This window comes from Limulus polyphemus, unplaced genomic scaffold, assembly GCF_000517525.1.
Source record: "Limulus polyphemus unplaced genomic scaffold, Limulus_polyphemus-2.1.2 Scaffold24, whole genome shotgun sequence".
In the NCBI taxonomy this organism is placed as follows: Eukaryota; Metazoa; Arthropoda; class Merostomata; order Xiphosura; family Limulidae; genus Limulus; species Limulus polyphemus.
In genome coordinates this window covers 50,333-66,351 of record NW_013665634.1, presented here as the reverse complement: position 1 = coordinate 66,351, position 16,019 = coordinate 50,333, and the positions used below count along the sequence as shown (strand labels likewise).

Sequence of the window (16,019 nt, the reverse complement as noted above, 5' to 3'; positions counted from 1 at the left end):
ACTTGTGTTGCTAAAGTTTCGTCGGTACGAATTTACGGAGAATCAATTAACAAACGGAGACGTAACAATACCATTTACAACATACATTTTGCATGTGGGTTATAAAACATTGAATAAACAAAAATACCAATAAAAGGTAGAGTTCAGTAAAAAAAAAAATGTTTTATGTACACATAACTATTAAATACTCAGTCAACCTAGCATAGAGGTCAGCAAAGCCTGGATACCTTGAAAGTCTATTTGTCCGTCTGAATCTCTATTTTGTCGTTGTGCACGATCTGGGAGGGTAAGTTTCTATTCAGACTTCTTCCTCCCTATGTTACTATTGCATATTAAACTGTCAAATGCTATAATACATTCACGAAATTGGGGCTTGAACAGTATGTAAAACACTGGGGTGAAACACTGGTTCTACTTCTCTCTTCAGAGCCATAAAAATAAACTCTTAAAACAGAGGTAATTACTACCCTCTTGAAAGCATTGATAAATGTAGTTGATTCAAATCGAGTGAATAACGCGCCAGACTTATGTCAACAAGACTCTGAATCGAATCCCCGCAACTATTACCAACTGAGAAATAATCCTTCTTATGACTTTCCTGAAGAAGATAGCAGTCAAAACGTAAGACAAACCTAGTCAGTAATTAGTATCTGATTATATAAAATATCAGTTAATAATTAGGCTTAGGTGATCGAATAGGCTACTAACCATGACAATGATTGATACTCAACTGCCATAACCTTACCGTAGGTACAGACTACATAGACATTTATTAATTATTTCACTATTTGATTTTATATCTTAAGAGAATCACGCAGAATGTACAAAATGCTTCGTTCATTTTACCTTTCTTCTGTTTAGAGTAAAAACGATCGAGCATTTTCAGGTCAATTCGGTGTCAGTTAATGTGCATGTACACGGATTAAGCAAATTAGTGTGGGTTTCATCTCCGAAGTACATAAAAAATTACATATTTTTAACATGGTCTATAGTCTACTACCTGTGGCGCTTTGACACGTATTACTTACCTCAAACATTAAATAATTATAACTTTAAAATCCGAGTTTCTGTATTTTATTGGAAACTCTGCAAAATTAGTCTGGAGTGGTATTTTTTGTTTTGTTGTTGTTGTTGTTTTTAAGAAGTTTAAATTTTGACTAAATATGAAATACCGTGAAACTTGTATATTTGACGCATCCCTAATTAAACCTTTTATGATGAATTATTAGAGAAAAGGCCACGCCTGTTTATAAAATAAGATTCTGTCACATGACCTTCACAACATGGTGAATCACAAAAACAAAATAAATGCCTAGAGTCTACCAAGTCAACCCTTAACGTACAACGATGTACTTGGCTGGGTTGCAATCAATAAAGCTGACGTGAAAGATGAGGCGCGTTACCTGAACTTAATGCATGTATCTGTTGTGAAACAATATGGTTGCTTCATAATAAAATTAACCGCGAACTCCTTTTTTGTTCTATACATTTCGAAAAACATAAAAATTAAAAATCAGATTGACTGTTATGTGGTAGCTGGAATTTTTTACATTGTTATATATTTGCAACATATAGGTGTTGTACATGTTATATCTTTCCTCACCACTAATAATTTATCATCACTCTTAATTTCTCACCACTGGTAAACTGAAAAGATCGAAGTATATGTAACTGAACAACAATTTACATTCCTGTACTCTTAACAATAGATATTTATCTTTAAATAAGGGCAACAATACTTTGTTTTCTATTTTGATACATTTCGTTACCAAGAAAAGTAAACAAATGAAAGGAGAAAAAACACAGAGTTGAAGCTGTGTAGGAGATCATCATAATTTGATTCATAAGGCTTACATAACAAGTATCACGTGACTACAAATGCCAACATCCGCCCCTCAATACACACACATACATGACGTAACCTTCTACACTTAAAAACTGCACGTCATATAATTATTTTCATTTATCCTTAAGGCAGATGTTTATAAATTAATTGAGATACATAAATTAAGCTACTTCGAGATTGAGAGATGCAAAACACAATTTATAGCAAGTCGGAGATTATGAAAATTTGCAAGAATGGGTGGTTAATTGTTCTTATTTCCTCGACACTTTCCATGGTATCTATAAAAATAAGGAAATCCAATATATACAAATTTATGAAAGTAACCGCTATTACTCGACTTTCAATTTTTGGTAGATGAAAAAAAAACGACAAGAGAAAGACTGATTCCAAAAAATAGTTGTAGGTAGAAAATTATATATGTCTGAATCTTGTTGTTCGTTAGCTGGGAATTTTGTTATTCTGATGTTTTACAAAATTACGAAGAAAGCTGGATTTAAAACACTAGAAATTGTAAAGTAAAAAAAAAAACAATCATTGAAAAATATTTTCGCTTTTTATCATTATTAAAAAATCATCACTTGGAAATCAAATTAAAGTAACAAAAATAATCTTATTTTGTTTGAGGTTAAGCACAAAGCTACACAATGGGTTATCTGTCCTCTGCCCACCACGGGTATCGAAACCTGGTTTTTAGCGTTGTAAGTCCGCAGACATGCCGATGTGCCGGCGAAGTATTTTATGACTAATTGTATGATCATGCGGTACGAAATAAAAAATACAAAAAAAAAACGTATTATCAGAGAAAGTATGCAGTGGGTTAGTGGTAAATCTATGAACTTACAACGCCAAAAACCAGCGTTCGATTCCACGTGATGAACAAGGTTCATTTAGTCCATTGGGTAGTAGTTTTACACTAAGAAAACAACAGCACTGCACATATAACTAATATTAATACTAAAAAGAGTCACAGAAACATTTTTCTCTTGTTGAGATAAATATTATTTCAGCACTTAAATAAGAAATTCACATATTTCAGTTACTTATACTTACGTGTTCAAAAGCATGTGCTTGTTATCCGTGCTACCACATCTAAATGTACGCGTGTTTGGGTAAGTGAAATCACACGCACAGCACCAAATTTAATGCCAAACGTGAAGCCGAGTCTAATGGTTGTCAAGGCAACGGTCGCTGCGTATACCCTATGAGTAAGGTAGAAGTTTCATATTATCGAATATGGGTGTGTTTCTTCATACTAAACATCTTTACTTTTGCAAAAAAAAAAATCGTTTCATATTTTCCTAAACCAAACTTTTTTCTCCTAATTTTGTTTCGCTCTTTCAGTATTTGAAACACATAATTTTATGGGTTGTGGTCTATTTTCGAATTACCAATCTGAAGCTTTAACAAAAGAAATATAGAAGAGATAATGGCGGAAATACTGCAACCATATCGTATAGTTGTTTTATTTTGATTCGTAAAGTTTGTTAAGTAGGTTGAAGTTGCTTTTATATTAAAATATGCGTTTCCATCCAGCTAATTTTTAATGACATGTTGAACTCAGTTTTTCTCGCCCCCTAGTGGCACAGCGGTATATCTGCGGACTTATACTTCCATAAACCGCGTTTCGATACCCGTGGTAGGCAGAGCACAGATGGCCCTTTGTGTAGCTTTGTGCTTAATAACAAACAACAACAGTTTTCTCCAAAATTTCACCATTTATGCAATATGTAAATAATTGAACACGAGACCAAACCTTAGGTGTTTACTTTTTACTTTCCCCCTTCAAAAAAGAAAATTCGACTATTCCTATAAAAAGAAAAACATAACAAAATATGGATTTATAAGAAAATTAATATTTTCTTGAAGTATCTTGAAAGACAGAACTGTATATAAAACAGCATAATGGTACCAATAGCCTAATAATAAAAATTATTGTAATTGTATCGAACTATATAAATACGGTGATTTTGTGAATTTTTACATAGTACTACTTCTTAATCTTTCTAAACAGTAAGTTTATACAGCAACTATAATATATATATATGTGTAAACAGTAATTCATTAGTAAACATACAAGGACTTTTATTTTTCCTACATGCATCTCATGATAATAAAACCATGTCCAAACGTTAACATTTGTCACTGTGTTAAACTTCTAATAAAGTTTTATTCCTTACCCATTCATGCCATTCATCTCCAAACTTTGTTTTATAGCAAAGCCATATTGGTTTTTCTGCGGTGTCCACCGCGGAAACTCGAGCCCCGGATTTTAGTATTGTAAGTCTGCAAACTTACAACTGTGCCACCAGGGTACTCAAACTTTATTAGTCACAAATGTGTGTTCCTCGTTAGCAAGCCCCCCAATGGCACAGCGGTTTGTCTGCGAATTTACAACGCTAGAAACCGGGTTTCGATAATCGTGGTGAGCAGAGCACAGATAGCCCATTGTGTAGCTTTGTGCTTAATTACAAACAAACAAACAATCCTCGTCATCAAACTTATATTAGATTTGAATAAAATAATAATTTTGAAAGGTAGAATGCTTAGGTTGCTATTATGTTACTTTATAAAATCAATTTTAATAACATTCTTATTGAAGATTGTATGAAAAATTGCAAAACTGTCAGTGTTATGTATTTAGTTAAAACAAACTGTACCTACCACAAAAGGGAAAATTGCCTTGTACAACCTGTTTCAGTTCACTATAGCTTATATTGATAACCTTGTTAAACCAAATCTGCCCAACGGCCAGACAACACAATATTTTAAAAAATTTTCAAAGTGAAACACTTCACAAGTATCAATGTAAGATACTATATTGAAAAACAAACTACCTAGGCATTTGTTGATATTTTTAAGTCATACATATCTAGAGTTTAAACCAGGTAAAATAATTATTCTCCACGTGTTCAAAATGTCTACATGGCGGCTGTCACAGGGGACGAGGAAAGATAAATCTGTTTCTTTCTCAGTTGAACATTAGCAGCGTGTGTATATTGTTATATGTACTGCTGTGTACACCTTTAGTCCGCTTACCTAAAAAAAGAGATATTAACTTATTGGAAAGGATTCAAAGAAGAACAAATAGGATAGTTCCGCTGATGGAAGGGTTGTCTTATAAAGATACCTAGTTTAAAATCTCTTAACTTGTTTACTATTGGGATGATCTTATTCAAGTTTACAAGATTATCCGGAGGAGTCGATGAGATAAATCCCTCTGATTTGTGTGTGTGTGTGTGTGTGTGTGCTGTATTCTGAAGACAACAGGATGGAAAAACAAAGGTTTAAAATTGCAAAAAAAAAACAGGCTAGGTTTCTGTAAATATAGTTTTATTTTTCAAACTGGATGATTAGCTTGTGATATACAGACACATCACATGTTTTCTCCCTGCTTTTAGTGATACAGGTATTTGTAAAAAATTTTGTTCACTTATTTTTATGCTGTTTCAACATAAATACACAGTCCAGAAAACGTTGAAGTTGCTGTGTTTTAGTTTCTTTGTTCTATGTAATATATAGTATCTATTATACTCGAGAGGATATTGACGTTTAAGTTTTAGATGAGTCAATGGCCGCAACGTCCTTTGCTGGCTGAGTTGATGACGTCGGTATGTTACAGTCAACGAATGCTGAGAGAGAGAGCATCAGTTACGTGATTACGCCCTCGGAAGATAAAGAATACGAGCTTTCTTCCTAAATCGAAGTAACTATTTGTTCTTAGTTCTACCTGGCCTCTGATCGTGACTAATTTTCCAGAAATTCACCTCCAAGACGAAAAGTGGACGGTATACTCAAATCCTGCAGAAGTGAGTGCCCACTTATTTGCACAAGTACCTATGCTGCGTCTCTTTGTGCTCAATTATAATAAAGATTGTGTTCAAGTTTTCAAACTTGTGCAGTCTTTTTATTTTTCATAAAGAAAACTTATTCAAGTTTTAAATTTAGAGCACTCCCAAATTTCCTAATCGATCTTTCTGTTATTAGCAGATCTAACAGATACTTGTGAAAAAATCAATTTTACTTGAAAATATCATAAGTTTATAGATTGAGTTGCCGTCAACAGTAGTGGAAGTCAACACTTCACAAAAGCTGAAGAAAGGAATCGATGATTCCCTGAAAAGTAAAGGGGGAGTTCGAATTTTTATTTTTCTCAAGGGTGGAGGGTGCAAGGAGAGCCTTGGAGGCGCAAATGATTTCTTCTTGCCTATTTGTTATGTTAAATCATTTGATTTGTGGTCTTATACCTATGAATACCTCGTGCCAAAAGATATTGATTCATGCACTAGGCTATTTAGTTAAAACAAAGGATGAAATGTGGGTTGAGAGACAGATGTGTATTCGAACTAGAGCCGTAATGATGAAATAGGAACAAAACAGGTGATGAAAGCTTACGATTATCTAAAGCAAAACGCTGTGCTTGAACATAATACCAGAGGATATTTAAACTGTTCATAATTTCTAACACTTTAAACGGCTTATTTTTCTATAATTAGAAACTCCTACATTTTTATAAATAATTTTATTTTTCTAAATGCATCTTAAAACACCAAATGAGCTCAAGTTTTAGGTGCTCATCCAGGTAGCGCTACAATCTACTAACACAATCGGAGGTAAAAGAAACAATTTTTATCTTTGGAATTGCAATGTTTCATCTAAAGCTCTCGTCAGTAATAAGCAGTATTTGAAATTTGTCATTTTCGATTTTTAACTTGTTTGATTTTAAAGAAAACACAAATTACTGCAAGAATTAAAATACTTATTTCCATGTGAAGACTAAATTAGTATGCAGCAAGTTCTATTAGGTGAACAGTAGAACAACAGCAAGAACAATGAACATTTGACAGTGTGTGTACAGTAACAAACATTTAATTCTTGAACGTTTCGGAATATACATATTCCATTTTCAATAAGCTATATTGAACAGGGTAAAACATTAGGTACAAAAATTTATAACGCTCAAACATTTTATAAAGAGTAATTAAAATAAAGAATAAAAGAGTAAAATACTGGATGATTGTTTGTAATTGTAATTAAGCACAAAGCTACACAATGGGCTATCTGATCTCTGCCCACCACGGGTATCGAAACCCAGATTCTTGCGTTGTAAGTCCGCAGACATACCGCTGTGCCACTGGGGGGGGGGGATACTGAATGATCCAGATGAAATGACTTTGAAATTAGTAATCAAGATGGGTGGTTGTTGTTTTCGATACGTGTGCGAATTGTGGAGTCTGGTGGATTTGATATTTTTTTACCAGTTTTGCTTGATACTCCCATATGTTCGCAGGTGTAATTAGCGTAGAGTTTTTCCAATGAAAGTAGCATTACAGCCACCGCACAATCCTGGAACGCATAAAGGTAGGTAATAGGTCTGATTATATATTGTATTTTGAAAGGTGATTTAAATACCATTTGTAGTTCAACTACGAATTATCATATCTACAATTTCAATTACAAATTATATTTAAATCACCTTTCAAAATACAAAATCTACTCAGATATAAAGACCTATTACCTACCCCTATGCGTTCCAGGATCGTGTGTAAATACACGTGTTGGCTGTAATGCCACTTACATTGTCAAAACTCGACGCAAATTACACCTGCGAATTTATGGGAGTATCAAGTAGAACTGGTAAAAAAAATATCAAATCCACCAGACTCCACAATTCGCACAAATAGTGAAAACAACAACCACTCCATCTTGATTACAAATTTCAAAGTCATCTCATCTGGATCATCCAATATTGAACTTTTCATTAAATAAAGTTTATGTATTATAAATGAACTCCCAACTTTAAATAATAACACAGCTTCCCTACAATTAAGTCTGTTCTGAATACTTGTATAATATTGTTACAATTGTTTGTTTTTATTTTAATTTATTATATTATTTTGTTCTTTATTCTAATTACTCTTTATAAAATGTTTGAGCTTTATAAATTTTTGTACCTAATATTTTACCCTGTTCAATATAGCTTACTGAAAATGAAATATGTATATTCCGAAACGTTCAAAAATTAAATGTTTATTACTGTACACACTTGTGTCAAATGTTCGTTGTTCTTGTCATCGTTCTACTGTTAATCATTAAACTTCGATTCCCGTCGAATATATTTTGTCTATTTGAGCTTGTATTTGCCAGTATTAGTCTTTATCAATCTCAATTAGTTTGGTTGTCTGAAAAAGAAAAAAATATGTTAACATATATTTCTCAGTATTAGAAGTATTTTTGTTTGACAGAGTTTGTTGTTATCTGTGCAATAAATATACTCAGTTGCAACTGTCGCTATAAACATTTTTATTTTAACTTAAGAAATCAATTATATTTTATTTCGAAACTCTCTTTAAAATACAGTCAAAACCGTTTAATAGTCTCCTTTTCATTTCTTTTGTTAAGTAGTTTCCTTTAATTATTTGCTGGTTCATTTTTTAAACAATATATGCGCTTTATATTTACTAATTACATTAATTACATGAATATGTATACATTTCCCCCGATATTACATATCTTAATAGTACAATTACGCTATTAATTTATATTAAATATAGTCGTTAATTGTAATATTAGTAGTAGTATATACAGATAAAAAGAAAAAAAATCCCAAATTCACTGACGGAAGAGGGCAGTTTAAAGACAGAGATGGCTGTTAAGTTGCCACGTAATTAGTGATAGAGATTTAGTCTGTTTTATACCAGTAGTGATATTATCTGTCTTATTACTGCTTTTTAAACAAATATGGGGGGAACGCAGAGCTCACCAGTGCCTGGAGGAGGAACAGAAGGATATCATGTCCTCAGGGTGAGAACGTTAAGTAAGCCAAAAGTTAGGCTTAGTGGTAGCTAATATTAACCTTAGTTCTAACTTCTAGTAGTAGTAGTATGCTCTGTTAATATTAATTAACTAACGTAACACTGTAATACTACTAATAGTGTAAGTGAAACGCTCAGTTATACTTACGTATCAAATCAGGACGTGTAGGCGTACTGCCGTGTACTAGTTAATATTACTACTACTAGTAATAGATAATATTATTTCAATCTTTGTCACAATATTCATTGTATAGGACCATAATCCACCTGTCACGAGGTGTCAAGCATTTCCGATAATCCGATATTGAATTATCTATAGATTTGCAGTGCTAACACTAGTAACAGTAACACTACTATAACCAATTTATAAAATATTGAAGTGATTTTAATATTAACATATATAAGATTAAGATTACCGTAATCAGTATTAAAATCAGATTAGGATTAATGTTTTGACTGGCATTAACAATGTAAGTTTTTTTATAGATGATATATTAGTATAGTACTATTACTTAGTAAAGATAAGGAATGAGCTTGTTTCATTTTCAATTTTTATGTATGTCCAAATTATTAGTCATTAACTCAACAGTAAGAAGAGCCACTCTAATATTTTCTATACAATTAATTGAACTGTAACTAAAATGATTTTATACAGTATATGTTTTATTGCAATTTTTGTAAAATCATATATTGGCTAAACAAATACATTAAATCATGTATCACTATCAGATATTTCCAGTGGAAAACCCCATAATTATATGTTTAATAGTTAGTGTGAAAGTAACTAACATTATTTGAAAATTTTCTCATTTATTAAAAAAAAGTCCTGCCATCATGGATTTTACACAAAGAAGGTTCGTCATGTAATAAATGAGAATTTCTTTATCATGCATATTTTCACCAAAATTGTTTAGATTTGTAGGTGTGTTTTAAGACATCTTTGTGTAGCACTCAGCATAAATGTACTTTTAAAAATCAGAATAGTGTTGTTTAAGGGTTAGATCTTGTTTACTTGTGCAAGAGGCATGAAATTTTTCATCTTACCATAGAACACTGAATAAGCCATTAATAGAATCTTATCATCTTGCATTAAATAATTATTTTTCTTCATTTTAATAATTAGAAGTGAGTTATTTTACTATAGCAGGTAAGTCACACTGTTTGTGCACTGATGAACAGTGGACTAAGATTTATAGTACAAATGTATGTATCTGTTGAGTTGTTTGCTTTGAGACTAATCTGTTATTTCAGAAGATTTGAATGAAACTCAATCCATCTCTTAACACACAAAAAAGTAAAGTTTTAACTGATTTGACCTCCAGTTTTACCAGTTGATCTTTAGATGTATATGTAAGCATATATTCTGAAACTTTAATGCTTTTTTGTTTTTGAAATAATTGATTAAAGGAAAAATGACTAGTGATTTCAGACACGTTAGTGGACAGCAGTACAAACACATGGAATCTGAAGAGGCTTGTCAACAAAACATACTGTATTAAGCAGACAAAACTAAGTTCAAGGGGATAAATCAAAATAGTATTAGGAGTGCAGTATCATAGGATAATAAATAAAACAAAGTAAACTTGTATGCTTTTGAGCTTTTTGAGAGCACACTGTTTGGATCAACAGCACACTGCTTGAATGGCTTTAGAGACTGATTGACTATTACACCAAGATCCTTTTCTTTCATAACATTGTTAAAGTTATTCTCATCCAAGTTATACTTATAATTCAAATTATGATAACCCACATGCATTATCTTGCATTTATTAAAATTAAAACCCATCTGCCATTTATTTGCCCAACTTACTAAATTATGTAAAATTTGTAAATCAGCAACATCCTCTTCACAGCTAGCTACACCTTAATATCATCTGCAACTTTAAGTAACGACTATTCCTTCATCTATGTCATTGATGTAAAAAAAGAGCAAAGGTCCTAATACTGAGCCCTGAGGTATCCTACTTGTAACATTAATCCAATTTGACTGCACTCCATTTGTAACAACCCTCTGCTTTCTTCTATGAAGCCACTCTTCTATCCAAAAGATTTGTAAGGCAAGATTTTCCCTTAGTGAAACCATGGTTACTATCAAATAAAGTTCTAAACTTTGTTAAATGATTTTGCAAATTACATTCAGAGTACTTTAGTGTTAAAATATAGTTTGCAGAAATTATAAACAAAATACCTTTTGGGCCTATTCACAGTAGTTAAAAATATAAATAGTAATGTTATGATGTTAGGGTTTAGGCTATTGAAAACTAGCAGCAAATTATCCCAACATAATGTAATTTTTTAGATTTTTTTTTCCTTATGAATAACATTTCTGAAACATGCAAACTATTTGTAACTTAAATTGTACTCATGTTTGTTTTTTGTTTTTGTTTTTACAGGTTCAAGAGAACTCACCAGGGGAAAAAGCTGGTTTAGAATCATTTTTTGATTTTATTGTGGCAATAGGAAAAACAAGATTAGTAAGATACTTTAATATACATAATTATGCAAGTTGTGGAATTGGGGACATTGTTTTTGGTTTGATAGTAAAATAAAATATAAGAACTGTACCGTGTTTTTGTGAATAAATATATATTTGTCACTTTTATATAATTAGAAAGACAAATGACCAGAAAAATTGTTATATTTCAAAAATGTTAATTATAGAAATTAAAATATCTGAAAAACTAGTTTTAATACAATTCATATATCGAAATATGTATTCTGTTGTCAGTGTTGTTTAAATCTGTATTGATGTGCTTTTATCATAAACAAGATTAATTAATAAAAATCTTAAGTAAAAAAAAAACTGAAAAGTTGATATATATTTAATTTCTAACATTTTATTTTGTGCATGCATGTGTGTTTTAGGCCTATCAGTAATAAACAATGTTAGGTAACTGTTGAGCTTTTCTTAATCATTCTTTCACCTCACCAGAACCATAAACAAGGTGGCATTTGTGTTAAAGTCAGTGGAAGGTGTAATTATTCATAAATCCCTCTGTCAGAAAGATATGTTTAATAGTTTGAGAAACAGGGAAATTCCTAAGCAAGTTGAAGACAAGTGATTTCTTATATATATCAAATTGTTTATAGCTTTCATGGTTAAAGACTGGCATTATTCTGTAACATCAAGAGTATGATCATGGTAATTGGAAATTTCTATACACAAAAATCTCATGCTTTGAATGAATAAAGTTTGGAAAGAGTGTTTCATAAATGTATGCATATATTTATTGAAACAACATAAATACTTTTTATTTATCTTCTTATTGTATTTTGAAACAATACTCAAATTGTGTACAATGTTATTAAAGAAAACATTCTTGTAAATGTATGCATGTGTTTACATAAGCAGTATACATAGCTTGTATATAATTTCCTTTCATTTATACAATCAATTGTTAAATAGTGTTGCCAAGCAATAAAGTTTCATACATTTTTCTTCATGTTTCATTTCTAATGCAGAGAGTGGTACTTGTATATTAAGCAATATTGTTAAATATAACATTCTCATAAATTTACGTAAATGTTTCAAATAGTAGTATAGTTTTTGTTTTTGAATTCATTTCAATTTTTATGTTATTTCATTTACAAATTAAAAATATTTTGCAAACAAGTTATGTGAAAATATCCATTTATTTTATAGCAGTAGACTTTCTTTTTGATGAAAAGTGGTCAAAGTGTATTGTGATTATTCTGTCACTATATTATATTAAAATAAAATTAGAATTATGTTTCTTTTCTATGTACAATAATAGGGTTGCAAATATGTTTTCATAAAAAGAAGTGTACTTAAGTTTGTGAATGTGAACATTTTTCATACACATCATATACCATGATTAAGTGCTACAGATTAATTGCAAGTCCTAGGTACTAAAGGGATTAAATCCAAATTAGGAGATACAGTGTAAGGTATAGGGCAGTTTAAATAAAACTGCTGCACGTTTCTTTCTGTTTATACAATGCACATCACATTGTTCAGATGACTGTCAGTTTCTTTTGACTTGATATTAATGGTCATGTTTCATTTTGTGATATGAACAATTGCAAATGTTTTCATGTTTTGTAGTTTTTTTTTTATATATAAATCATATGCTTATAATCTATAAATTGTTTTAAACAATTATGCTTAATGTCTATTTCTTACGGTGATGTAGTTCTTTTAGTTATGAGCAGAATTGTCAATAATAAATATTTTAAAATAAAATATGAAACTGTAATTAGTTATATTTTGCTACATTATTTTTAACATGCACTTTGTTATATATATATTTGGCTAAATAGGTTGATCAAAGAAACTTCTCATAAAAGAAAAAATCCCTAACTTTAAATAACACAGTTACTTCAAATTTAAATCTTTTTAACCTCTACATTAAAATCTTGCAATTTCTTGAATTGTTTTAAGTTGCATATCGCTTTTTATAATACTCATTTTAGTTCATTACAGACAACAGGATAGTTTAAAATGTATATTTAGATTATCTTTGAATTTTCATTGACATATTTATGAGAAACAAAACTCTCTTAATTGTATCATAATTTTAGTGTAGAAATATTTATTTCTGTTACTATTCTATATAATAATGTGTTTTACCAATAGAGCTGGCAATTAGTGGAATTTGATAATCAATTAAATTTTAGGCTCATTAATCAATTGCATTTGTCTAGTCAACCATCCTCACATAAGACTTAGATAGCTAAAATAACTGAAAAGATTATAAATTGGAAACACTAATTTCAGTTAGTTGAATATTTTCGTGAGTTGTTATATTAATTGATTAAGCTAATCTACCTTGAATTAATCAAAAAATAGTAATGAAAATCATAATGGCAGTATTTTACTTACTTGAATAGTTGGAATAAAGAAAAATAATTATAGTTAATTGAATAATCAAAGTAATTGACCAACTCTATTTGCAATATACTCTCTAATATAATTTCCACATATTATGCAACACTTCATTATATTGTTATAGTTTGAACTGCATTCCTTTAACTTTTGTTTTTATTAATTAATTTTCAATTAAATAGTGATGATGTACTAGGACTCAAAATGTTTTAATTATTAAGAGCAAAAAAAATCAAAACACATTTTTTTTTGGCACAATGAAAGATAAAATCTCTATTATATTGTTGAGTAACATGGTTACCATGATCAGCTTGGCATGTGTTTGCTCCATTAGCAGTTGGAGTTTAATATAGACTAACTAAATGTGATTTTGGTTTTTTACTCTTTTTTTTTTTTTTTTCCTTTACACAATGTGTCTGAAAATATATTGTTTTAATTAATTTGTTGCTGATGATAAAATAAATAATGATGTTCATTTCTGTAGTCAGTTTGTCTATGCTTTAGGGGCCAAAGTTTACATGTGGCACTTATTATTCAGAAAAAGAATAAACTGAATTGTATGATCAGTCATGAAAGTATACCTATTTGTTATGCTTTTAATATTCAATAATGGATGATGTTTGGTAATACCAAAGTGTTCTCTTTGGTTAAAACCTATGAAGGTATTAATATTTGAAATTGATTTAGTACTATTATGTTAAATTAATGAAACTTTTCTCAAAATAGTCAACAAGACTAGAGGTTTATTATCAACATGATTTGTGCTGGCTTTTAGGTTTCATTATATTAGCTTATCTGTTAGTTATGGGTTAATGGCAAACTTTGTTGTTGTTTAAAAGAAGATGTATTAATGTCATTTAGTGTGCCTCAGAAGTTGGAAGATGCTACTGTATTCTTGACATTTATAGAACTTAAATTTCAAAACATTCATTTTGGAGTGTAAAAATAATTTTAGACATGTTTTTGTATATTGTTTACATCAGTATATTTCCCTCTGAATCTGTGAATGTTTTGCTTTCAGAATCAAGACAATGACTCTTTGAAAGAAATTCTCAAGGCCAATGTTGAACGACCAGTTACCATGACCGTGTACAGTAGTAAAACACAGAACATCCGAGATGTAGAAATAGTTCCTTCCAACATGTGGGGAGGACAGGGTTTACTAGGAGTCAGTATAAGATTCTGTTCTTTTGAAGGAGCAAATGAAAATGTGTGGCACGTTTTGGTAAGAATTATGATATAAAACTATCATTATTTATATTTAATGTACAGATTTGGTAATTTATAGGAAACAGATTGAAGTGCAGTTGGCAACAAAATTTCACTTAATATGGATCAAATGCTATGAAATATTTTTTTGGCATAGTTTCTATGTATTTTATATTTAGATATTTTGAGCAGTAACTTTTAGTAGCATTCTTGTACTCTATTTTGTCTAAGATTTTTTTAACTTACTACAATTTTAATCTATGTGTTTTTTAAAACCTTTGAGGGGTTTAAAAGCATACATCTAATTTCATTGTAAGACAAAGAAAAAGAATAGTGAATTATTTTTAGAAAATAAGCTCCTGTGGTAACTTGTCTTTCTTGGTGAGGTAATGCATTTACAGGTTTTGCAGCTTTATCAAAGATTCATTGCTTAACCCTTTCCAGACTGGTCACGGGTGAAACGCCATGTCAACGCGTTTGTTGACTGGCATGCAAAATTTTATTGAACTTCTATTTCCTGAATTTATGTCAATAAGTTTGGTATTAAACTGTAGATTATAATTCAAATTTTAGTATTATACATTACTCAATTTCTTAATTTAAAAGTAAATATTAAAAAAACAACAGTTAAACATCGATTTGTATGTCATGTGGTATTTTGAATGCAGCACTAGTTCATGTTAGATGTTTTTGATGTCAAAATACTAAGTCTATAGTTTCATACAAATTAGGAACTCAAATTACCAATATTGACAAGCTAGAATATAAAATAAGAACCTTATATATTTTCTATTTGGCAAGATATTGCTCATGTACTGAATCAAACACAGTGGCCCTGCTCACCTCTTTCCAATTTTGGAAACACTCCCTTATATATACTTACTTCTATATATATGACATGAATAACCGATCAAAAGCTCAGAATGTCCCCCTAGTGACATTCTTAGCTTTTTTAACAGGCTTAGCAACCTTGTCAAGCAGCAACTGAGTACAAAGGTCATAACTAAAAGAGATAATTGTTTGATTTACTTCATTTACTGTTCTATGTTTTAAGAAAAAATAAGTTTAAGAACTTATTTGTAAATAATAGTGATCTATATACAATGTATAATAATTGAAATGTGACTGTATTTTACAAAATATTAATCTACTAAAACACAGCCAAGACAGGTCACTTTTTAAAGACTAAAGGTCAGTTTTATATTATTGGATACGGTAATGTAAGTGCATGTGTGCCACATCATTGTAACTTCTGTATTGTTAGCCAGACATTGCTGAAAGGTCAGTATAATAAATATATATAAAT

At 30.5% G+C, this 16,019-nt stretch overlaps 2 protein-coding genes across 9 annotated transcripts in view; one reads left to right on the top strand and one right to left on the bottom strand.

Annotated features, from left to right (window-relative positions):
- LOC106458817 (tumor protein p53-inducible protein 11-like) overlaps positions 1-3,002 on the bottom strand; it is a 15,411-nt gene extending 12,409 nt beyond the window's left edge. For all 4 annotated transcript variants that reach the window (XM_013918369.2, XM_022385272.1, XM_013918377.2 and 1 more), the window contains exon 1: positions 2,897-3,002. In XM_013918369.2, the coding sequence (XP_013773823.1) occupies positions 2,897-2,910 (14 nt within the window). In that variant the 5' untranslated portion in view covers positions 2,911-3,002. The remainder of the gene's footprint in view (positions 1-2,896) is intronic.
- Positions 3,003-8,446: 5,444 nt separating this feature from the next.
- The window catches only part of LOC106458866 (Golgi reassembly-stacking protein 2-like), a 32,361-nt gene continuing 24,788 nt past the window's right edge, over positions 8,447-16,019 (top strand). For all 5 annotated transcript variants that reach the window (XM_013918441.2, XM_013918426.2, XM_022385227.1 and 2 more), the window contains exons 1-3: positions 8,447-8,647; positions 11,052-11,132; positions 14,526-14,729. In XM_013918441.2, the coding sequence (XP_013773895.2) occupies positions 8,585-8,647; positions 11,052-11,132; positions 14,526-14,729 (348 nt within the window). In that variant the 5' untranslated portion in view covers positions 8,447-8,584. The remainder of the gene's footprint in view (positions 8,648-11,051; positions 11,133-14,525; positions 14,730-16,019) is intronic.